General features: G+C 43.4%; 1 protein-coding gene across 1 annotated transcript in view; it reads right to left on the bottom strand.

The window, feature by feature from the left end:
- Positions 1-26,542, bottom strand: part of LOC138967988 (homeotic protein Sex combs reduced-like) — a 65,737-nt gene that overhangs the window by 7,232 nt on the left and 31,963 nt on the right. Inside the window, exon 3 of the mRNA XM_070340549.1 lies at positions 20,818-21,709. Within this exon, the coding sequence (XP_070196650.1) occupies positions 20,818-21,709 (892 nt within the window). The remainder of the gene's footprint in view (positions 1-20,817; positions 21,710-26,542) is intronic.

The raw sequence follows: 26,542 nt of genomic DNA on the forward strand, positions 1-26,542 counted from the left end.
CCCACGGAAGTCGCTGAGTGTCAGTAGGGCCGATTATTTCGGTGGTGTCTGACTCAATGTTCAATTTTTCTGAGAAAAGAAGGTTGTGGTGCCATCCACACTGAGCAAAGCTCGGTGATCTTACTGCATGAAACTCTTCCCCATTGAATCTCAAGATTATCTCCCTGTCTGTATATTCATGAAATCAAAAGAAAACAAACAGCAGCACTGACAAGAAGACACAAACATATAATAGATGATTGGATGGATGTTTATTTGTTGTTGTTCCTTTGAAGGCACAGTACGCCTCCCGTAAACCATCACAGATACGGTCAGGCTTTTACACACAGTACAAACACCCTTTCGTTTAAACACTCATCGCTTGAGAACATCCCAGGTGCCCCACGTAAAGAGCGAGCATTTTTCAAAGAATTAATTTTGCGGATTGATCAGACAATCGGACGGTGCGTTTTGGCGTTAGACCTAACTTTTAAGATCTAAATAATAAATTGACAGCTTGTTACACAAACATTCTCAAATCATAAAAGAATTATTTTTTCATCAAGACAAGATCAGTACAATTCTAAGTTTTGAAAGTTTGAAAAAAGAAAAGCCCGGAAGCAGGGTCACGCAAGGTCGTGGTTCTCGTAGCAGACGACGGTTATGCCTATCGCCAGTTCATCTAAATAGTCAAAAACCCTCGCTAGAGTTCGTGTGAATCGCAGCCGTTTGTTGCTTTTAAATTCAGAGGTACATAATAACGTGCTATTGCAGATAAGTTTACAGCGAGTCGAATTGAAATCACAAACTGACGACTACATTGTGAAAAAAAGGAAACTGGATCACACGGGTTCACGATGGCTCAGGGGTAAGATAAACCAGGCAAAAATAACTTCTTTGAAAATTGCTCGCTCTTTACGGAGGGCACTTGGGATGTTCTCAAGCGGTGAGTGTTTAAATGAAAGGGTGTTTGTACTGTGTGTAAAAGCCTGACAGTATCTGTGATGGTTTACGGGAGGCTTACTGTGCCTTTAACCTATTTGGCTTTTCGGTGACCAATGATACGTGAAACAAAAAAGCAGTTGATGAAAAACGTACTGTCAGCGGCATTTACCATCAACTTCCTCTGACCCCAGATATGTACATTTATTTATTTGTATCTATGATCCACCCCACTCCATCCTCCATCCACCACCCCAAACCCAAAGCAACAGACGAAGAAAGGTAGAGCCCTCAGAACACAGTGTTGGCCCGAAGACCGTGTGGGAATTCTTCGCCCAGAACACTGGAGGAAATCCCGCGCATTGTTGCCCGTGCACCAGTTCGATAACCTTCAGCACCGGGCCTGTCAATTCCAGGCTTCGGACCGACCAGGACTTTCGTGCCTCTGCCTGGATACCGCTCTGGGTGTTTCCACTAAGACACCGCGGCACCGTCGCAGCTGTTTTACCTTCTTACCCTTTGCTAACGCTCCCTGGCGCGTTTTCATTGTGAGCGTGTGGCGGGAGAGTACGGTTGTGTAAACTCGGTTGATTTACGAGGAGGCAAGAATCAACATTTGCACGAGTGTGTAACGTATTATCGACACTTTGGTTTGATTCCACGAAGGGGTGGCTATGACTTGCCCGGATATGACTTGTGAAACGAGGTGACGTTGAAGAGTTTGACATAAGGAGTGGCAGCACTTTATTTTTCCATTTTATTCAGCTGATGTTATTAGTCTTTTGTTTCTATACATGACTTTGCACCTGATGTGCATACGATTTTCAAAAAAAATTGTTTGTGGTGGCTAGCTTAGATTTAATTGATACGGCCCAGATAGCAGAACATTGGGCAAACGGTGCGATCTGTATCCATTTTATGCTTTTCAAAACTAAGTGACAATTTCCGAATTAATGCTTTTTGCACTTTTTCTTTCTTTTGTTTGGCGTCAGGATTTATGAAAGATATTGATGTTATTAAAAAAAAAAGAAAAGAAAAGACGTACTGCAGCATGTTATGCTGATGGAATAGCAGCGATTGTTAGTGAGTGTCAATCCTTTTGATGAATCATTATGTATCAAATATCCACTTTTGGTTTGACACGTATAGGCCGTTGAATCGTTGTACGACTTTGAGTAGTGCAGTAGAACCCCCCCCCCCCTTTTAAGTCACCCCCCCCCCCGCCACACTTTAAGTCACCCTCTCTTTTAAGACCCTGTTTTCTCAGATTTGGTTTCCCTCATATAACCCCTGTCAATTGTTTTCCCTCATATAACCCCTGTCAATTGTTTTCCCTCATATAACCCCTGTCAATTGTTTTCCCTCATATAACCCCTGTCAATTGTTTTCCCTCATATAACCTCTGTCAATTGTTTTCCCTCATATAACCTCTGTCAATTGTTTTCCCTCATATAACCCCTGTCAATTGTTTTCCCTCATATAACCCCTGTCAATTGTTTTCCCTCATATAACCCCTGTCAATTGTTTTCCCTCATATAACCTCTGTCAATTGTTTTCCCTCATATAACCTCTGTCAATTGTTTTCCCTCATATAACCCCTGTCAATTGTTTTCCCTCATATAACCCCTGTCAATTGTTTTCCCTCATATAACCCCTGTCAATTGTTTTCCCTCATATAACCCCTGTCAATTGTTTTTCCTCATATAACCCCTGTCAATTGTTTTCCCTCATATAACCCCTGTCAATTGTTTTCCCTCATATAACCCCTGTCAATTGTTTTCCCTCATATAACCTCTGTCAATTGTTTTCCCTCATATAACCCCTGTCAATTGTTTTCCCTCATATAACCCCTGTCAATTGTTTTCCCTCATATAACCTCTGTCAATTGTTTTCCCTCATATAACCTCTGTCAATTGTTTTCCCTCATATAACCCCTGTCAATTGTTTTCCCTCATATAACCTCTGTCAATTGTTTTCCCTCATATAACCCCTGTCAATTGTTTTCCCTCATATAACCTCTGTCAATTGTTTTCCCTCATATAACCCCTGTCAATTGTTTTCCCTCATATAACCCCTGTCAATTGTTTTCCCTCATATAACCCCTGTCAATTGTTTTCCCTCATATAACCCCTGTCAATTGTTTTCCCTCATATAACCCCTGTCAATTGTTTTCCCTCATATAACCCCTGTCAATTGTTTTCCCTCATATAACCCCTGTCAATTGTTTTCCCTCATATAACCCCTGTCAATTGTTTTCCCTCATATAACCTCTGTCAATTGTTTTTGGAGGTCTTAAAAGAGTACAAGAGCGCGGGGGGGGGGGGGTGGGGGTCCACAGTTTAAAAGTGCGAGGGATCACGTGAAAGGTAAAACATCTTCAAGGATCAAGAGTAACGTGCAACTCTTGGAGAGTGTTCAGGAAAGCTGATCCAGGTATTATCCTGTCAGGATCACTTTGGATAGCTCAGTTCTCTTTACTATTGAATGTTGACCAGAGGACGACTGTTTGAAAAATAAAAATAAACAGATTTCACAGTGGAACACAGGTGTGATCGACAAGAAGAAGAAGAAGAAGAAGAAGAAGAAGAAGAAGAAGAAGAAGAAGAAGAAGAAGAAGAAGAAGAAGAAGAAGAAGAAGAAGAAGAAGAAGAAGAAGAAGCCGTGGAACTCTAGATATAGCCTTGCTGAAAGCCTACGTGTCGAGTCCACAGGGGTTTCGTTTTGAAAGAGGTTTTCTTAACACGAAATGACAGTAACAGTCTCTGATCATTTGTTTCGAACTGTCGCTTAAAATCAAAATGTGCCTTGAGACAAAGAACGATATTCATTAGATGGGTATTTGTTTTACGTTAAAGGGCATTAAAAGAGTGTAAACCACTGAAATATTCTGATTTTAAGTGAATATCAAGGGATATTTTTAAAAGACAAGAGCTAGAATAAAGTTCGACAACAGAAAAAGGAAGACAGAATTAAAATTTTAAAAAAGCTATAAATCTTCTGAAAAGACATTGTTTTCAGAAAAAAAGCATCATTGTCTCCTCAAGGACTGGGTGGCCGAGTGGTAACGCACTTGCGCTCGGAAGCGAGAGGTTGCGAGTTCGACCCTGGGTCAGGGCGTTAGCAATTTTCTCCCCCCTTTCCTAACCTAGGTGGTGGGTTCAAGTGCTAGTCTTTCGGATGAGACGAAAAACCGAGGTCCCTTCGTGTAAACTACATTGGGGTGTGCACGTTAAAGATCCCACGATTGACAAAAGGGTCTTTCCTGGCAAAATTGTATAGGCATAGATAAAAAAAAATGTCCACCAAAATACCCCTGTGACTTGGAATAATAGGCCGTGAAAAGTAGGATATATATGCGCCGAAATGGCTGCGATCTGCTGGTCGATGTGAATGCGTGATGTATTGTGTACAAAATTCCATCTCACACGGCATAAATAGATCCCTGCGCCTTGAGTCCGAGTCTGGAGATACGCGCGCGATATAAGACTTCATATAACATATTCGCAGACAAGACTGGCATAATGAAAACGCCACAGCGCGCGCAGCTTATTTATCTTGGCCGCGAGAGGCGGAGCCATCAAAGCCTCATCAATAACGCGGGGACCGAACAGCGCTTAATCTGGCCGGGACTTTGCAGATTAGCTCTGTCAATGGCGACCAGAGGGGGGCTCGGGGGGAGAAAGGCACTGCTCTTGGCCCCCGTTGTTGACAACACGCTCGGAGAAAGGCCACATACAATGACCTCACGCGCCAGCTTACAACACATCGACGCCCGACTCACGTGCTGGTTGATTTGAGGCCAGCGTCAGCTGAGCCGCGATTTGTAGAGCTTTTATAAACGATGATCATAGTTTGGGGAGAAGTTGTAATTTGAACAGTTCCGCCAGAGTTTGAACTTCCGAATTGGGGTGAAACTGTGCCATCTCATGATGAATAGGCGTTAGCTATAGAAGGGCAATTTTTTTTCCGGGTATGTACTCACTCCACAATGAGAAAAAGAGAGGGAGAAATCATCCCTTCAGGCATTAGAATGAATCCGTGTCAACGACAAATGTTTATGTTTCTGGTAGATTTTAAAGGTTTGTCAAAGGCTCGTTATGCTTCTAAAGCTCATGGCATCAAAATGAAAAATCTATTACAATACTGCTTGCAGAGCTATACAAGGCCCCCAACACACCAGATTAAATGGTGTTATTCATTCTCATTTGTCAATTGAAGGGAACTTGCGCTGTGGGCAGGGTTATATTTGATTTATTTACATATCCCCTTTAGTAAAGTTTGAAATATGGAATCTCGGTAACTTCCAGCTGTCACTTGTAAACTGACATTCAGACACATATGTCCATGCGCACAGACCAAAACATATGTCCATGCGCACAGACCAAAACATATGTCAGAAAATGCTTTCTTCCTCCTTTTCCTAAACTGATGTGACAGGGGCCTTTCACGCTTGTGTCATTATGTTTATTCCTTTCTTTTACAGCCGAAAGAGTTTTTCTCTGCTTTTGGGTGTCTGTCTTTATATATCTCTCTCTCTCCCCCCCACCCCCCCTCTCTCTCTCTATCTGTACGTACGTATCTCTCTCAGTATACTTATCTGTCTGTTTCTGCCTGTCTGTCTCTGCTTGTCTGTCTCTGCTTGTCTGTCTGTCTGTCTGTATCTCTTTCAAGATGTGTGCGAGTGGCAGTCTGTGTGTGCAGTGTGTGTGTGTCTGTATTTGGTTGGGTTTTATTATTATTGTTATTATTTTTTTTTTTTTTTTTTGGGGGGGGGGGGGTCGTCTAGCACTGTTAGTTTCCAACCTTTTACTCCAAGTGGCAAAATTTGTGTGAGCTTGCTATCTGGGAGGAAACCATCACCCATACCCGTGATGAGAGAGGAAGTAGAGGAAGCGATTCAAAGCCTACTAACGTGTAAACCACCTGGTGCAGACATCATCACAGCAGAACTGCTCAAGCACGAAGGGGATGAGATTGCATCAGTTTTAACATCGCTTTGCTTGAAGATCTGGGAGAGAAAACAGCGGCCCACAGAATGGACTCAATCAATGGTGATATCTTCCTTTCCATGAGGAGATCCCTCGTCAGTGTCAGAACTAACCTTTATATACAATCAGGGGCGGACGAGGGGGGGGGGGGGGGTTCTGGGGTTTCCGGAAACCCCCCCCCCCCCCACCCCCCCCCCAAAAAAAGAAGTGTTTTTTTTGGGTATTAATCAGTGACAAAATCTGCTGCCTGAAACTGGTAATGATCATCCTCAGAATGCACCAGATTGCACCATTTTGCATCCTTTTTTTCAAAATTTTCCGGGGGGGCATACCCCCGGACCCCCCTAGCAAGCTCGGCGCTTCGCGCCGTCGGCTCGGCGCTTTGCGCCTTCACACCCATATCTTCACAATATACTTTTGGAACCCCCCCCCCCCATATTTTATGTTTCTGGTAGATTTTAAAGGTTTGTCAAAGGCTCGTTCTGCTTCTAAAGCTCATGGCATCGAGTCTGGAGATACGCGCGTGAAGACAAGAAAAAGTTACAATATTTTTGCGTATGGCTTACGCGGCGCGGCGAAAAAAACGCGTCAGCGACTTTTAAAATGCGTCAAATACGCAAAAATCGTGCGTAAACGCGATCCCTGGTCTTGTGCTTGCGTGTACACACGGGGGTGTTCGGACACCGAGGAGAGTCTGCACACAAAGTTGACTCTGAGAAATAAATCTCTCGCCGAACGTGGGGACGAACTCACGCTGACAGCGGCCAACTGGATACAAATCCAGCGCGCTACCGACTGAGCTACATCCCCGCCCTTTCAACCGACTCAAGATTGAAACTGAGAAACAGAAGAACAGGCTGTGTTTAGGGCAGATTGAAGTACGGTGGAACTAATCTTCAACAACAACTGCAGTAACTTAACTGCCGAATGCTGATGGAGAAACACATGCAGCATAGATTTTAAGAAAGCTTTCGAAAGAGCGTGGCACTAAGGTCTTTGGTAGGTCCTGGGAAACTTCAACATCCAGGGGGGTCTTTTGCAACCAAAGGACCAAATACCACTGGCTCTGGTATTGTAGCCCTCCTCAACAAGCATATCGGAAGCTAACCCAAGAACACAGTCGGCGTTTGATAAGGCTACCCACTTTCCCAAGTTCTGTTCAAGGCGTCTTCTTTGGGATCCCATGGACAGTTGGACTGACGGAAGGAATAAGGACCCCAAGTAAGGTCACAGAAACCCTTCCTGACAAAAGTAAAGAGAAGGGAACTATCATTGTATGACCATGTCACACGCCACAACACAATGCCAAAGACTGTTCTGCGACTGAGGAACACTGGAAGGCGACAGGCGCAGAGGCAGACAGAACAAGAGCTGATTGATTATTAGGGTTTTTAACGTCCTCTTAGACCAACTGGTCTATATTGGGACAGGTATTGGTAATACGTTGAAGATATGGTGTGATACTTTGATTCGAACAAGCCCGCTGTGGCTGTCTTCTTCGACACACCAGCATTGGGTTTGTCTCTTCAAAGTATCGAAATACGATCATGATAATCGGAGACGAGAGATGATGCATGCGTGTCTTCGTGTTTTCCAAGCCCTGAGACTTTCGCTGTGAACGTGGGATCTTTTTCGTGCGCATGTGTGCACACGGGGGTGTTCGGACACCGAAGAGAGTCTGCACAAAGTTGACTCCGAGAAATAAATCTCTCGCCGAACGTGGGGATCGAACCCACGCTGATAGCGACCAACTGGCTACAAAGCCAGCGCGCTACCAACTGAGCTACGTCCCCGCCCCTGAACAAGAGCTGGATGCACAGCATAAAGGAATGGACACATCTGAACAGTCCAACACTGATAAGGAAGGCGGAAGACAAGACCGGATGGCGACACCAGACTGCAAGATCGTCCCTCGTGTCTCATCTACGACAGAATCGGGCAGGAGACTGAGTGGACATGTTGCATCAACCTTGATATGCTGTTAACAATAGCGAGGAATAAGGCTTGTTATTTCATTGATAGAAATAGATGAGGTTTTATGAAATTTTGTCTTCATTTTTGTATTTTGTCCCCCCTCTTTTTTTGACCCCCACCCTTTTTTTAAAAACAATTTTAAAACTGCAACACTAGAAGAAAAACAAACATTTATAAAACAAACTTCAATTTAGTTAAAGTCAGGGCCGGACTACCGGGGGGGTTGTGGGGGTTGCGCAACCCCCCCCCCCTCCCCTAGCCTAAACATGTACTTCACTTATTTAAAACATTTTTTATTATTGCTTATTTTATGCCGTTTCATTCAAGGAGCGACCATTTTCCTATTTTAGAATATGACCTACCCATCAGCTTCACGGGGCTTCGCGCCCTGACCCCGCCAGGGGGAACATCCCCCTGGACCACCACTGGCAACCCCCCTCCTCTTAGCCTAGTCCGGCCCTGCTTTTAAATCACAAAAGCAATACAAACTCTCAAATCAGGCACCGATTTTGTAGCCCACCACTGTGTCTACTCGAACCCTTAGAATGTCTTTGACAATTGCTAGGCACACGCCTTGCCGTCAACATCAACAGCACGGGCAGCCCGTATCGCTCCCAGTAAATGCACCACTCTCATCTCGACAAGCGCCATTCATAGCCAGACAGGATGGACAGGTGCGAGAACAAACGGTCCACACCTAATAAATTGACCGCCATACATTCAGCGGTTTGGGGACGGCGCGATTCCGCGACCTAATCCGGGGACAAAGTTGGTCTTTGCTGGTAGATTATCAGCCGTAGACATCGCTTCGTGGTCATACTACGGTGTCTGCGCAGAGAGAGACAAATGCCCCTTGAGAGCTAGGTCTGGGTCTCGGGTATGTAAGCCACCCGACGCCTGCCAGATCAAAAGGAAGAGAAACGCTACACGTCGAGGGGGCTGTGCCGGACTGGAAGGGCGGTGACGAGCTACTGCTATTTGCACGCACAAGTTTCCGCCGACGGCTTATCTCACCAGCCCCCCTTGCGTGCCAAAGTGTGGCCCCCGTAGCCAAGGAGCAAGGCGCGTGTGGAGAAGCGTGAAGTGTCGATTGGGTTGTAATGAAACCTTCTCGCCTCCCCTTCGTCTTCTGTTTACGACATCCTGCCACTTGACGGCAAACTGGAGTGCAGGATATGCCAGACAGGGCTGAGAGTCAACAGGGAAAAAAGAAGACGAAAAGAAAGAAGAAAAGACACTGAGACAGAAGGAGTTTTAACAAATCGGACAACTTGCAATTTACCGGCCTGGCTATCGCTAGACTGCTAACAGTAAAGAAGTCAGTTTGGCCGTTTCGAAAGCTCTTGACTATCTGTATACGCCCCGCACCACATAACCCCTCACCCCCCCCCCCGCCCCCCATGCCTTCGTATGGCAAGTGTTGCCGCTATCGGAGACGAATACTTAAGGCACAAAAGACACAGACCAGTACGTCATATTATTCTTTACGGGCACGTCCAGGCATTAATCAAGGCCAAGGCTAAGGGTGTACGTATTGTTCGTCTCGTTCTCCTGCTGCGAGCCTGCGTTTACTCTTCATTTCAATTCATGGAACAATCAGCACAGTCAAAGTCGCAAGTTTTATTCTTGTACAAATGTGACTATATGCGGGCACTTTAAGATCCCAGATATTCAAGTGCAACAAACGTGTTTCAGATCAATAGTTGGACATAGCCAGGAACAGTGAAGAATATGGATGAGGCTTAATCCTTGAAGCCGATACCGTCATTGAAGACCTGGACAATTCGATCTACAAGACATGTTCCACATAATTATTGCCGGAATCTACTTTCGCAACCAAGTGGTAGTTTTACAGATTGACTTGGTCAGTCACCGCCATCTTTGGCGCTGATGGACTGATGATGTCATTTGTATGGAGTCGACGCACGTGCGAGGATATGTATGTGTGGGAGGGGGGGGGGGCGCGGGAGATGGAAGCTTGCTGTATGTTATGTAATGTATATATTGTGTGTGATACGTGGAAATGTGATACTATTTATTTGCATGTATGATACAGGTACAAATGTGATAATTGTAGGCTTATACTAGTGATTACTGTGTGTGATACATGAAATGTGATATGAATGCTGTTTTTATATGTTATACTCTTACTTTCTCCCAAGCGCAAGACAAATTCTTCTATGAAAATTGAAGCCAATAAAATTTGAGTTGAGTTGAGTTGAGTTGACAATGCTTACTGCCGACCAGGTCGTGATCCGTCCCTCACCTACATGTACGTTCCATGTACTGCACGGTGATGGGTGATTTTTACAGACACTCGATCAGAGGTCGTGGCCCCTTTACCATCCACGAGAACCTTTGTGAACAGATGAGGCTGTCTGAGGGGATTGTGAGGTACATCTAGTGAGACAGAAAAAGTAAACGTGTCGTCCACACCTCAAAATAGTGGACACAACTGGCTACTGGTTTGCCTGGCATCGTCTTCTGCTTTGCATTGGCAACGAAGCTGGGTGATGCTCAGCTCAGAGATGACTCAACGGAGTTAAACGTAGCCTAGTTGATATTACTCAGTGGATGACTCTCAGTAAACGGTGGACCATTTTCTTCAGAGCAGACCAAAGCAACTGTACCATTTTTCCAGCGCCAAAGATGGCGGTGACTGACCAAGTCAATCTGTAAAACTACCACTTGGTTGCGAAAGTAGATTCCGGCAATAATTATGTGGAACATAACATGTCTTGAAAAACTGAAGCGATTCAGCTGATTTTGGTACGGTGACCTTAAAAGCTTGGGTTACCTTCTCTTGTCTATGCTCAATGACTCACTGGGGCATGCTCGAGACCATCGCGTCAAGAATCAGACAGCAGAGCACATCCTGCAGGCTTGTCCATACCACAGTGCTCTGAGGGACACCACCTGGCAAGAGGAGACAGCGCTACAAAAGAAGCTATACGGCCCCAGAGAGGACTTGGAGAGGACAGCACGTTTCGCCCTGCAGTCCGGACTGACGATCTAACAGCGAACGACAAGAAGAAGAAGAAGCGTCACCCTTGGCTTACCAAGGACTTCGGATGATCCCAGTGCACGCCAGCCAGTCTGACGACACCACTGAGCTATTTCGCCGTTCAGAAATATCTCAGTAGTCAACAGCCATCTATTAAAGACTCTGCCCTGCAGAAATCTCAGGGGCTATACGACAGCTGAACATTTGTCATTTCGTCTGTCCATTCGCAGAGCTCAGAACAAACTCACTGATCTTGGTAATCCTTCATTTATGCAACGTCTTCTGCAGATAATCCAGAAGACAATGGTTCCATGAGCAAAGACACGGGACTGTAGGAATACTATCGTTCTCTGGAAGCAGTCAAAGCCTTGGATTTCTTGCACTTTTCTTCTTCTGCTGCTGCGCTCGTGGGCTGCAACTCCTGCGTGCACTTGGTTGTTTTTTTTCATGAGTGGGCTTTTATGTGTATGGCCGTTTTACCCCGCTATTTAGACAGTCATACTCCGTTTTCACGGGGGTTGTAGGTTTTTTGACTGGTCTTCCCCTGTGGGCCAAGTGTTCTTTCGCATGGACCTGTAATAAACTAAACTAATATTTACGCCCGCATGACACAAGGTCTCGCCTCGTGATTTTCCTAAAAGACACTAAACAGATATAAGTCTCTGTTTACCTGCCTGACCAGAAAAATATGGGGAGAGACTTACAGCATGAGCATGATTTCTTTTGTCGAGAACGGTGCACGTTAAAATATACGAGTACCACGCATAGTATGCAGATAATACATAGTGGATCCTTAGGGACGGAAATCATGATTACAGCAGCGAAAATGTGTGTCCATTCTTGTTCCATAAATAAACATCAAAACACGTTTTTCTTTTCTTTTCGGGCACTCATTTCCTAACCGCAATAAAAAGGACGACCGCATCTTCCGAATCTCATCCCTGCCGCTCTTGCTCTGGCCCTAACCCCCTGAATTAACCATTTCCTTCATTACAACACCACCGCAAACATCCGCTGACACTGGGGGCCAATTAAAACAGCAGACCCTCGGTCCAGCCATTGTCTCCACAATCTCTAGCAACGCGCGTCTGGCATCGAACCGGGTTTATTGGCATCAGGCACACGTCACGATCACCAGCAAAAGAGGCGGAGGTCCAAGAGGAGAAGACAAGGGGGGGAGGGGGGAGGGGGAGTGGGAGTGAATGTGGGGGAAGAGAGGCATCAGAGGAGGAGGAAGTTTGTGAGGAGAATACAAGGGGGGGGGGGAGTGGGAGTGAATGTGGGGGAAGAGAGGCATCAGAGGAGGAGGAAGTTTGTGAGGAGAAGACAAGGGGGGAGGGAGGGGGGAGTGGGAGTAAATGTGGGGGAAGTGAGGCATCAGAGGAGGAGGAAGTTTGTGAGGAGAATACAAGGGGGGGGGGGGGAGGGGGGAGTGGGAGTGAATGTGGGGGAAGAGAGGCATCAGAGGAGAAGGAAGTTTGTGAGGAGAAGACAAGGGGGGGGGGGAGGGGGGAGTGGGAGTGAATGTGGGGGAAGAGAGGCATCAGAGGAGGAGGAAGTTTGTGAGGAGAAGACAAGATGGGTGGGGGAGGGGAGGAGAAGGGGAGTGGATGTGGGGGATGGGGAGGGGGTACCAGCAGAGGTGGGCAGTTTGGGAAGAGAAGTCGAGATGATGGTGAGAGGAAGGATCAGAGGAGGGAGTTGGGTGGGGGTAGGGTGGGAGGTCAGAAGAGGCGGACGGAGGGACATTTAATTAAAAGGCGGAGGACAATTGTTCGACCTCCTCCTTGCCGTCGCTGGGCATTTATCAAACAGGGACGTCCGCTCGGTGGTGGGAGGGGAGTGCGGAATATTAGCGAAGGGAGGGGAGGTTATTGCGCGGGTCGTGTTCGTGGTGTCAGTGCAAGAAAAGGATTGTCCACCCTCTGACTAACCCTAGACATTATGAGAAGATCGCGCGCAAATTTGGGGGAAGGGGGGTTTGAGGTGGCGTGAGCGTGAAAAATAGGGTACAGGAACTGCATTTCAGTCTGTGGTGGCGAGAGTCGCAAATTGTAGACAGTCAAAATCCACACACAGATAGACTGGTAACGTTCCAAAATTCAGAAAAGAAGAAAACCGAAACAAGAATGGTAAGTTATTGGAACGTTAAATTATGAGAAAACAAAACAAAACATTACAATGACATGTGATTGTTATGTTTTGTTTTGACATAAATTAACGTTCCAATTACTTATCATTCTTTGTTTTTTGATTTTGTAGACCGTAAAACAGTGTTGAAACGACAGCAAAACAAGGGAGAAAGATGAGGTAGGAGTAATATAAGAGCAAGAGAAGTTTCCATGAAATTCAATGGAAGTGGTAACGAGTAATCTCCCCTTCAATTCATTGAAAGGGCAATTTGATTAAGCCGGTTTTAGGTATACATTGATAGGAATCGACTGTAAAATATCGCAGGAATCCTCAAATCTCTATCGCCATAATTATAAGGCACGAATAGACCATATAAACCCTGACGAAGTTATAAGTTCAAGCATGATGTCCAGTCTATTTAAGCTCAGAACATTCCAAAACAGATCCCAAGGTCTTGTATTCCTGTGATATATATATTTTTAAAAAGTTTTATTTCTTTCTTTTTTGGAAAGACAGAATGCTGCACATAATATGATCCCATTTAGACTCTCAGAGAGAGAAAGAGAGAGAGAGAGAGAGAGAGAGAGAGAGAGAGAGAGAGAGAGAGAGAGAGAGAGAGAGAGAGAGAGACAGCCAGCCAGCCAGACAGACAGACAGACAGAGACAAGACAGAGACAGAGAGAGACAAACAGAGAGAGACACAGAGAGACAGACAAAGAGAGACAGAGAGACAGACAGACAGACAGAGAGGGAGAGAGAAAGACAGACAGACAGACAGAGAGAGAGAGAGAGAGAGACAGACAGACAGACAGACAGACAGACAGACAGACTGAGTCAGAGCGAATGATGCCCACAGTCCAATTTAATCTCAGCTCATATTAGTTTTGACCATCATGACTTGATGTTTGTTTTGTCTCAAATAATCTAACCCATGTCGCCACGATGGTTCACTCGTAACCACCAAAGTCGGACAACAATAACGAGACCTGGAGTCGCCTTCACCTTCAGGACAACTAAAGGACAGGCGGGGGGGGGGGGGGGGGGGACAAGAAAGGGAGGAGGCGGAGGGGGGAGGGGTTGAAGGATGTTAGGAAAGTCTGTTTGGATGAGTAGATTATGGTTCGGATTTGTCGACGATTTTGGTCAGATACAGAGAAATGTTAAAGTTCACCAACAGAACTCTTCTGGGAGACCCAAACATTTGTTCTCGGGTCATATTGTTTGTTGAGGGATTTGCTGTTTGATGTCGCGGGGGCGACTACAATATCAAAACTCCAAAACTTGCTTCTTCTTCGCTAACAAACTGTTGTTTCTCAGTAAGGGGAAACGAACACGAAGACGAAGCATCTCAACCCGTCTTGCAAAGTATTTGGAGAAGTTTTTAAAACATACCAATAATGATAGGAATTTATCTCCTTTGACCTTGTATAAAACACGTTATAAGTAGAAACAAGCTTTTGTGGCGAAAGCTTTTCCTACCGAACCGTTTAAAAAGCAGTCAGACATGTTTTAGTCGTGTAAAGATTCTTGTTTAACTATCAGTTTGTCATGCTTTTGTTTGTTTGGGCTTTTGGGCTCGACAGAGCAATCTTTTCAGATCAAGCTGTAGTACAAAATATCCCAGTTACTGAATAAACTGTTCTTAACATTAGCTAAGTAAGTCACGGAAAGGAGTCTAGACAAGAAAGCGAGTTGTACAAAAACATTGTTTGCTAACTTCATATTTTTGTGGGAGCTATCTAAGCATTCTTTTTCTTCTGCGCTCTTGGGCTGCAGATAAACTAGCAATCGTTCAAGCAATGGATTAATCACTCAATAAGTCGATCTTGGAATTTCTACTAAGCCTAAGGACACTGCAACAACTTATCGTAATGACAAGACAAACACACACTTATTTTATGGGCAATTCTTTATAAACCATGGCTCCTTTCCCGAACAAAAGATTTAACAGTTCCCAGTGAGTTTTTGTTTTTACAAAATATTGTATGTTTAACAGCCTGATTAGCAACCAATTCGCACTTTATCTATCGGTATAATTCCTGGTATGCATAGGGATTGATACATATTTGACATCATCTATACTATATTAATCTGAGAGATAAGAGCTTAACATCCTACAAACAAAAAACAATCTGTTAAAAATGACAGGTCACTTTTATTTACTTTTCTTAGGGGTAGACTAACACTAACAGCACGTTTTCTGTCAAAATAGGCAGGGCTATTAGAAGCACCACAGTTTAAAATGCAGCGAGTCCAGGGGTATTCATATCTTTACTGTGGTTGAAGGGATACCATATCCTGGATGGAGCAAAGTTTTAGAAATGTTGTATCACTTCTACACATTTAATTTGATATTTGTTTGTATATTTCATGCTTGAATTTTATTTTCAAACGTAGAAAAAATGTCTCTCCAAATTTACCAGTAAAATAACTGCGTTTACGGTTCTATTGTGTTCCTCCTTGTGGCACATGTGGGCTACCATATACCCTAATGTGCGGATACTGTTGTCGATATGGTTCCAAAGTAAGATTCAAACCAAGTACTGCTCTGTTTACTCACAAACCAGAATGCCTTCATGTGATCATATGATTGTTGATTTTGTTTTACATATCCACGGTAGAATCATTGTAATTTCTTCAATAGTGTCTTTTTCTGAAAAAAATGTCTGATTGAAGCTTCGGTCATTATCTTAGAGATTAGCACGTGAAGCTTCATTTTTTAAAATTTCTCGCCTTCACACTACTTGAAATAACTGAGATATGCGCTTTTGAAATATTGTTATCACAAGGGGTAGACTCTAGCCTCATTTTCAGTTTTGCACTGTAAACCAAATAAAATGCCAGCGACCGCAAATGTGTGTTTTTTTTCAAAGAGAGTAATTACAAGAGTAAATCACTACAGCAATACATAATTTGGAGATGCCCCGGCTGTTATTTTATTGACACAGACAAAAAGTTCAATGTTTCAAATACAAGTACAATCTTTACTGTGAATACATATTGTGAAGATTGTTCAATTACAAGTGCAGACAGATTTTGCTATTAATTACAATATTCGATTTACAAAAAGAGCAGGTATTTAGGTTGTAGGTGGATGGTATGTGAATTACATCAAGTGGAAGGATGCTCTTGACTCAATGTCAATATGAAGCGACCAGTACATTTTGAAAAGTTCCTAACAAAATTGTTCAATATTTGTGTTTTTGTATTGCTCTATCGCTCACCAACACGGGAAAATGGGTGTCCGTCGTGATGTAGAAAATTCCGTATATCTCTACTATATATGTGTGTGTGCAAGCTACATGACTATGTAAAGACTGGACACATCTACGGTGATTTGCAACATGGTTTACACGGAAAGGTCCTTGGGGTACCTGAACTGATACAACCCTCTGAACTACGGGTTGTGCAGCTGCTAAAAAACACACCTATTTAATTACGCAACTCTTAAGATTTAAATTCATAAGGTGAGTGCAAGAAGCGGAATGAATACATCCCTAGCCAATGCTAACAATTCAATTGTTTAAAAATGCCCGTACCTCCGATATCAAAGCAATCTTCATAAAAATGCTTGAAGTTTATCTTAAATGTACGCTAAAAACTACAAAATGATATGCGAAAGCCTGATATTATTGACGTTCATTACCTTGAAAATTATTTTTGTTGTTGTTGATCGCCGATCATAGCCTGCATTAGCATCTTTCTTTCTTTATTTGGTGTTTAACGTCGTTTTCAACCACGAAGGTTATATCGCGACGGGGAAAGGGGGGAGATGGGATAGAGCCACTTGTCAATTGTTTCTTGTTCACAAAAGCACTAATCAAAAATTTGCTCCAGGGGCTTGCAACGTAGTACAATATATTACCTTACTGGGAGAATGCAAGTTTCCAGTACAAAGAACTTAACATTTCTTACATACTGCTTGACTAAAAGCTTTACAAAAATTGACTATATTCTATGCTTTAGCATAAATATGTCTGGAAACGCAGAGGTTGTTTCACAAGTGCGAATCAATGAGTGATGATCGAAAACAATCTTTTCTGAACAAGTATATAAGATTTTTGCCATTTTATAAAATAATGTATTAATTGTCACGGTCGATTCTTAATTGGTTAAATAAAGGGAAAGAACTAAGGTAGCTCCATTCCACCGACCTTCTTCTCTCTGTCATATATGCACACACACAAAAATGGAAGGTAAATCATGCAGTCCTTCGCCCAGTCTCGCTTTGAAAGACATCCGCCGTGACAAATTTAAACCGGAAGACCAATTACCACGTAGACCCTAACCCGGAGCGGAATTGATGATGACAGGCTAGTTTTGTTCGCTGTTCGGACCGGCGGGATTAGGGTAAACATGAAGCATATTTGTCATGACGGAAATGCACGAACATTTCCGATTGACTGGAGCGCCCGCAGATACCAGCCATGAAGCAATGAACTGGGGTCGGTGCCTAATCATTTTATCATCAAGATGGCTTGCTCTCTCGAGGCGATAAATTGTTTTTCTCCTTTCGCCCGATTACTCCCTTTTTAGAAAGATCCTGGAGGAATTTAGCCGTGAAAAGCGTTTGTCTGAGCCCCTATATATTGAGACTTGGAACTAGAGAATAAAACAGTTGGGAGAAAATGCTTTGGATTGCTGCAGAAAAGTTGTCGTGCCCCTATATAATGAGACTTGGGACTTGAGAATAAAACAGTTGTGGGAAAACGCTTTGGATTGCTGCAGAATAAATTGTTGCACATAGAGCCTATTCTGTGTCAGTGTTGGTGTGATAACTGCAGGATTCTCAATTTCTCTATCAGTTTTGGTGCTGTGTAGTTCTGTGAAACGATTCTGAGAGAGGATTGTTTTTTAAGAAAACAAACACATTTTGTGCCAAACAATCGGTACACATTTTGAAAATAATGACGAGGACTGAAGGGAAGGCGCCACGAACAAAATTTTGATTTATTTGAGGTGCTGGTTTCTTATTAGTCGAATGTGTTCGTGTTTTCCGGAAGGTAGACATCGATTTTTGGGATTGTCGTGTGAATATGTTCTGCTTAAGAAGTTTCATTTTGAAGCAATTATAGCCGTCTTGTTTTTTTGTTTAAAATATTGAAAACTATCAGTTAGTTAACCATACAAACTGAATATATATAATTGATTCAAGTTATGTTAAGCAGTTTACTATGGATTGTCCCTCTCAATCAGAACACATCTTTTCGTTTTCCTTTCTTGAAGACAAACACGTCAACAAAAAACAAAACAAAAACGACAGCTCATCTCTTCGTGTTACTGACACAAATTGGGATTTTTTTTCTCTTCTGCATGCCTTTTAAAATGATAGGTTTCTATGGACGAAACTGAACGGCAGATTTTGAACACGGTAATGTTTTTTCCCCCCATTGGTTTGCATGTTTGTTGTTCTGCTTATAGCGTATTACCTTTTAAATTGAAGTTTTAGTGTCTTTCTCTTTCTTTTTACTTTAATACATTTCTAAATCAGCAAACCAAGGAACCACAAGCAAAGCACTCCCATAAGCAACGATTTTGCTTAGCAGTGTTGGGGCGGGGATGTAGCTCAGTCGGTAGCGCGCTGGATTTGTATCCAGTTGGCCGCTGTCAGCGTGAGTTCGTCCCCACGTTCGGCGAGAGATTTATTTCTCAGAGTCAACTTTGTGTGCAGACTCTCCTCGGTGTCCGAACACCCCCGTGTGTACACGCAAGCACAAGACCAAATGCGCAACGAAAAAGATCCTGTAATCCATGTCAGAGTTCGGTGGGTTACAGAAACATGAAAATACCCAGCATGCTTCCTCCGAAAACGGCGTATGGCTTCCTAAATGGCGGGGTAAAAAACGGTCATACACGTAAAAATTCCACTCGTGCAAAAACACACGAGTGTACGTGGGAGTTTCAGCCCACAAACGCAGAAGAAGAAGAAGAAGAAGCTTAGCAGTGTTGATGACAGCATGCAGGATAGACCGAGAGTTGTATCTGATTCATTTTGGTTTAAAAATAATGTACTCCACCATAATTTACACAACTTTTGCGGAAAAAGAATATAAAGTGAGTTCGGACATGTTCAAAGATATCAATTTTGAATATCACATAATTGATAACCCGTATACAAACCAGAATGGCGGAGGCCTACTTTATGACAAAATCTGTAACATGCACAGTGTCTGTACCCTGAACATGTCTTGTGGCCAAATAAAATGACACTAGGACCCGCGGTTTACATTTTAGATTGAAGGTCATAACGGCAACAAGCTTTCGGCAGGAACCTGTAACGTATTTTGTGTTAGCAATGCAGTTCAATGTGTCTGTCTTGTCCTCAGTGCGCTTGATATGTAACGAAAAAAAGCGAGCACTTCCTTTCTTGTAAATGCTTTTCTCACTAAAAAAAATTCGAACCCTGTGAAAAATGAGGTTCAGTTTTTGTTTTTGTGTGTGTAATATCCATAACACATACGTCTTACTTCTTCTTCTTCTTCTTCTTCGTTCATGGGCTTAGACTCCCACGTTCACTCATGTTTTTAGCACGAGTGAAATTTTACGTGTATGACCGTTTTTACCCCGCCATTCAGGCAGCATACGCCGATTTCGGGGGAGGCATGCTGGGTATTTTCGTGTTTCTATAACCCACCGAACTCTGACATGGATTACATGATCTTTTCCGTGCGCACTTGGTCTTGTGCTTGCGTGTACACACGAAGGGGGTTAAGTCACTGACAGGTCTGCGCATAAGTTGACCTGGGAGATCGGAACAATCTCCACTCTTAACCCACCAGGCGGCAGCGACCGGTATTCGAACTCACGACCTCCCGATTAGGAGGCCGACGTCTTACCACCACGCCACCGCGCCCGTCATACGTCTTTCAAATCCCATCCCAGAACTGAAAGATTTATAATGAAGAGTCTTCGGAGCGATCACTCAAATTCTCACACCGGTTTTAGGTTTGACCTAAAAGCAGACTTCGCTAAGACAACTGCATTGGTTTCATATCCTCACACCTGATATAACCAGGCTACAAGATGACCCATAGTTTTTGCAATTGTTATATATGGCACATGGGCACCATAAACCCTACCTTGCGGATACTGTTGTCGATATGGTTCTAAAGTAAGATTCAAACCAAGTACTGCTCTGTTTACTCACATTATAATGATGAAAGTGACTTACAATTTTATCGATTTTTTTCAGGTTTGCACTCTGTTGCACCATAAAACGGAATAGATAAAAGGAAACCATGGTGTAATAAAAACAAAATGTTAAAAAAAATAAAAATTAATGTGTATACCTTTTGCGTCACCCTATACTGTCAAAACTGGTCTTTACATCATTGAAAAAAAATCGATATTTTGTCGGCGTTGACGGATAAGAATACAGCTGTAGATGCCTTTTTTTTCTGTGCTAAAACAGTTTTACGGACAAAAGAGTAATAACTAAATATCACGTGCCATATGTCCCGTTTTATGCCAAATGTCATCACCAAAACATCCAAATGAATGCCTGTTTACTTCGGTCAGATTACGTCCTTTGAACTGGATACAGAAAGTGTGTGATTTTACTGTGACATAATTATACACTCCCATTATGCTTAACCGTGAAGTCTTTTTGGGTCTTTTGGTCCTGACCCAGGCACTCAAAGCCGTAATTTTCTTGGGAGCACACAACCCTCGCTAGTGATTGGCCCCCCAATGTTTGTCAGAGGTTTTGGCAAGGATATTCACGAGTTATTTTCGGAATTTGTCTGTTCAGCCCTTTCTACCCCCATCCCCGGCAACTACCCCCACCCCTGTTCTTACCTGGCCACTGGGCTTTCCACTGATGAGCGTGGGACTTGGTGGTCTTCATCCACGGGAACTGCAGCGGCTGTTGTTGCTGTCCTTGCTGGGGATGCTGCAGCTCCTTGCCTGTACCCGACGTCGTGGACGTGTGCGACCCAGCTAACGACGTCATCCCGGGTAGCTGCTGACCACCCAGCTGCTGGGAGTGGGCGGGAGGGGGCTGCACCCCCATCCCCGTGGGCGACGAGGGGGAGGAGGGGGAGGGCGGGGCGAGGCTAGAATCCAGCATGGCTTGTGTCATGGCGACATTCTGTATGTGGGCTGGAACTGGATTGCCCAGCATCTGTCCCGTGTGGTTGTGAGTGTGGTTGTGAGTGTGGTTTGTGGTGTTGGAGGTGCTGGAGGGCGAGGGGGAGGTGGAGGAAGAAAGGGAGGGTAGTCTTTGGTTCGGGGAGGCAAGATGCTGTGACTGTTGCTGCTGCTGCTGCTGCTGGTGTTGGTGGTGGTGGTGGTTGAGTTGATGTTGCAGCGGATGCTGATGCAGATGTGGATGCTGGTGGTGGTGGTGGTGGTTCAAGGGCAAGGTATGCCCCCCGACATCCAGACTGTACCCGTCAGGGGGGGACCCGTCTACCCCACTCAGCAAAGCTGGGTCCACCCCCATCCCCAGTTGATCCACCACGGACATGGACTGTCCCCCGAACATCATCTGACCCGTGTTACGGGCGTAGTAACATGCCGGGGGTTGGGTGGTGTAGGGCGAGGAGTTACCCCCGGGAAGAGCTCCCACCCCGACCCCCACCGGGCTGGATCCGTACCCCCCTCCCCCCGTGTCCCCCCGAGGGTACAACGCTGCCTGGGGGTGGGTGTAGAATGATGTGTCCATGGGACCTCGGTCTATCTGCACGGCCTGTATACATTGAGAGAAAAAGTTTGAAAGAGTCAGAGTCAAAATGCAGGTGAAGATAATGCAAAGTCATGGGAATTAAGTTGGCTATGGAGACAACGTCAACAGTGATGACACGATGACAAAAACACGATGACAACACCAATACTATAGTCAAGGCACCCACGTCGATGATGATAAAAGAATGATAACATTATGACAACAACGTCAATGGTGATGAAAAAAGTGATAACATAATGGCAACGACGTCAATGATGATGATAGAATGAAAACACAATGACAAAGCTAATGGTGTTGAGTCAAATATAGCGTTATGGCAACGATGTCGGTGGTGATGACAGAAGGAAAACATAACGACAAAGCTAATGGTGTTGAGTCAAATATAGCGTTATGGCAACGATGTCGGTGGTGATTACAGAATGAAAACATAATGACAAAGCTAATGGTGTTGAGTCAAATATAGCGTTATGGCAACGACGTCGGTGGTGATGACAGAATGAAAACATAATGACAAAGCTAATGGTGTTGAGTCAAATATAGCGTTATGGCAACGACGTCGGTGGTGATGACAGAATGAAAACATAATGACAACGACGTCGGTGATGATGACACAATAAAAACGTTATGGCAACAATGTCGATGATGATAACACAATAAAAACATTAGGACAACAATGTCGATGATGATGACACAATGATAAAGTTATGGCAACAATGTCGATGATGATAACACAATGAACACATTAGGACAACAACGTTGATGGCAGAATGAAAACTGTATGCTAACAACGTCGTTGATGATGACACAATGATAACGTCATGTCGACAACGTCGATGATGATGGCAGAATAAAAACATTATGGCAACAACATCGATGATGATTACACAATAATAATATTATTGGAACAACGTCAACGATGATGGCAAAATGAAAACATAATGGATACTACGTCGATGATGATGACACAATGATAACATTATGGCAAAGTCAATGATGATTGCATAATGTTAACATTATGGCAACACCGTCGATGATGTTGAAACAATGATAACACCAATGATAAATTAGCTAATTAATCCTCAAAGACACCCCCCCCCCCGGCGGTTTAATGCGATTTTCTATAATAAATATAGTTACCCAGGTTATTGAAATGTTTATAAAAACGATTAATAACTCTATGTGACTAGTGCAGTCGTCCTTATTTTTTTCGGATACATGTATTTATTCACAAGCACGTTGAATGCACACACACACACACACACACACACACACACACACACACACACACACACACACACACACACACACACACACACACACACACACACACACACACACACACACACACACACACACACACACACACACACACACACAAAGTGTTTAGTTGTAGATTGTTTTTCGTGACGAATACAGAGGTAAGCCTAAAAAAGTACGGTTAACCATCAGTGCTATCCGTATTTTTACTAAAGATATACGAATATTGAAATAGAATACATGTATTACATTTTGTATACAGTATTAAAATGTGAAGTATGTGAAGATGAATTTTGTCCTACTTTAAACTGATGCAAAATTAGGTTAAACAGATCCTTTACGATATAACGCCAAATACACAACATAAAATGTCACCGTAAGTAGTAGGGAGAGGTATGTCTCACCCCTCGGCGCAATGCGCAATGCGCAAGGGTAGGGTCCATCATAAAGTGATAGGTTAAGGTGCCTGTGTTTAAGTAGTGATAAAGAGGGATTGCGTTTAAACGGTTTATTGAGTTTTATATTTTGTCATGTGATTTCATGTGCCTGTACCTGTTGCTCGGTACTAATGACCACTCCAGCTGGGGTAATGACAGGATTACTATCCGCGCTTCGCGGAGCACTCTCTTTTATGACGCTAATAACTATCAGAGGTGTCAGGATAAGGCGATAAAAATGGTACCCCTACTCTTTGCGGAGCCCCCTCGCCGATAAAACCACCAGAGGTGGCCAGCAGTTAGAGAAGTTTAATAGGAGGTGGTTTGCCTACCCCGAGGGTTGATTAGGGTTTAATGCTTAGATTAGTGCTAGACAAATGGTGTGGGGTGGGTGGAGGAGTTAGCTCGACTGGTGAGGCGGGAGAGATGAGAGCTGATTTACAAAAATATAAAAAGCTTTAACAACTAGACTCAGATAGCTACCTGTTGGTTTTATGTAGGTGTTATAAACATCGCAAGTACATTTTACACCGAACACGAGTTGTTCTACAGTCAGTCATACATAATGTTAGGTTAGAGACTGATCACGTCTGAGTATTGGTTGTCCACAGAGACACAAGACCTCACATGCTAGAACATGTTGGTTGGTCACAGGCTTGTGCGGGGAACCATTGGTTATACACTTGGTAAAACTGCTCTCGCAGTTCAGGACGAACCACCTCTTCTAACGTTGAAGCGCTAAGCGCCATGTATAGAGAATCTGTATCCATTTCCAAAAGCTGGTAGTCGGCTCTGGACACAAACTTATCTAGAAAATCAAAATGAAACTCCAACATGCGTAGTTTAGCGTACTGGTAAACAAAGTAACCAATCTGAGAGGGGAGTGACCAGTTGATTTTTTTAACCATCTCTACTTCAGTGACAGAATCTGTTACTTCTGTTAGTTTTTGAAAACGACCATTGTTGATCAGTTTTGAGGCCTTATCAGACAAAACGTAATGAATATCACGATGGTTGGCCACGTTAGTTAAGGTTTTCCCGTAGACTGAGTTACCGAGCAGTTTGAAAGTTTCAGCTAAGATAGTTTTTGATGAGTCTTGGTCTCCTGCTCGTCTTGCGTTTGAAACGCTGTCACCAAACTGACGGAAACAGGTTTTGGGTTGATACTCTATGATCAGCGTGATGTTTTAACAATCAACCCGTGTTGCACGTACCAAAACAAGAGGGGTGTAGCTAGCAGAATTTGTTCACCGTGGTAACTCCCTACAAGTGTACGGCGTGGTTGGGATAAAAGCTTGTGTTTTTTCAGCGTAGTCTTTCATAAAATCCCCGATCTGTTCTCAGCTGACAGACTCATTTTTGAAAATAGGCTGCATTTCACTGAAATGTTCTTTTAGATGATCAGGTACATAAATATCACACTATATCAACCCGATTGAATTCATAACCCACTCCAACCATTCCCGAGCTAGCTGACCGTAGGGATCTGTTTTTTTCCGCTTTAAAAGCGTTTTCTTTTCTACGAATGACAGGGTGCTCTGTGGGCATGTCTTGCATGAGTGCAGCTAAATACAGCGCATCAAATCCCTGAACAGCCTGTACCGGTTTGTCCTGATTACCACGAATGTGTGTTTTGTCTTTTTCGTGGTATCTGTGAAAGACAATAGACGGACCCTCGACAATGTTCTTTCGCAAAAGTGCTTGAACGTCTTTTTGTTTTTCGTTAAAAAGTGAAAAGTAGGTATCTGAAGACAACGTGTCAAACAGACACTTCAGTGTCACACCTGGGGACAGAAATAATACCGTCTTTCAGCAAATCAACTCGCAGACTAGCGTACATACTAATCTGATGCTGCAAAGCAACCAGAAACGGTACTGTGTCTAGGTTGTTGTACCACACCAAAAAAAAGCCTTCAAAGTCGTCATTTTGTTTTCAGTCCACACACGCTGACAAAAAGCGTACTCTGTATCAAAAATATTTGAGTTTTTGAGCTTACTAAAAAAAGCTGCATGGGGTGGGAGTTCTCTTTCGTCTAGTGTACTTAGACTAGTGACGTATTCATAGCAGAAAAAACCCTTTTCCTCTTCGACACCGAACGCCTAGAGGTACTTGGAATAACTAAAACCTGACGCAAGAAAATTGTTGATGTCGAGAAACCGAAGTTTGTCTGTACAAAGACACATATATTGATTGTTACGTTTAACAACAAACTTGAAAGGAGGTCTTTTAGGGGTCTTCTTTTTTCCCTCTGTTCGATAGGAAAGTCAGACAAAGGCGTGACATAAAAACTGGAAGACATGATGTTGTGAACAAAATACCGAGAGTTTGAGCGTTCGAGTCTAACTTGTTCTAGAATGTCATGATCACTGATTTCACCGAGAAAAGAAAGAAAGTCCTGCTTTGACAACTCAGGCGTGGTCGTTGTAAGACAGAGTGGTTATTGACTGAGGCATGAAAGAAAGACAAGTCACCCGACTCTTTGTTTTTGAGAAGAAAGGAGTGAGAAAAATTGATTTTGAAGCGTTTGTTTTGCTCATGGAACAGATCAAGAAGCGACTCGTACCAATCAGGGAAATCAGAACAAGGGTTCCTCTTAAAAGAGAAAATGTGGCGCTTTTTACACACACTAATCGTGTAAGATATATAGAAGAATTACAACACCTGGTACACGCGTATAACCATTCGTTTCACAGAAGTATAAAAACAGCACCTGTTAAAGTTTGTCTCGCTAACAAAGAAACAGAACAAACGTAAGTTTTGTACGAACAACCCCCCAATGAAAACACCCAAAGGTAGGCTACAGGTTGGTGATCGTGTGAGACTAAGTAAAACACGACGACTCTTTAAAAAAGATTATTTACCTGCGTGAACAGAAAAATTATTTACAGTTAGCAATGTGTTGAAAACAACTCCAGTGACCTATAAGCTGAAAGACGCTCACGCAGAAGAACTACAAGGTAGTTTGTTTTTTTACAAAGAAGAACTACAAAAAGTAGGAGAGAAAGAAATGTATCGTATTGACAAAGTACTAAAAGAACGACTTGGTAAGGGAGGAAAAAAAGAGTATTTAGTGCATTGGTTTGGGTACCCAACGTCATTTTCTTTCTTTCTTTATTTGGTGTTTAACGTCGTTTTCAAACG

Source organism: Littorina saxatilis, linkage group LG6, assembly GCF_037325665.1.
Source record: "Littorina saxatilis isolate snail1 linkage group LG6, US_GU_Lsax_2.0, whole genome shotgun sequence".
Classification (NCBI taxonomy): Eukaryota; Metazoa; Mollusca; class Gastropoda; order Littorinimorpha; family Littorinidae; genus Littorina; species Littorina saxatilis.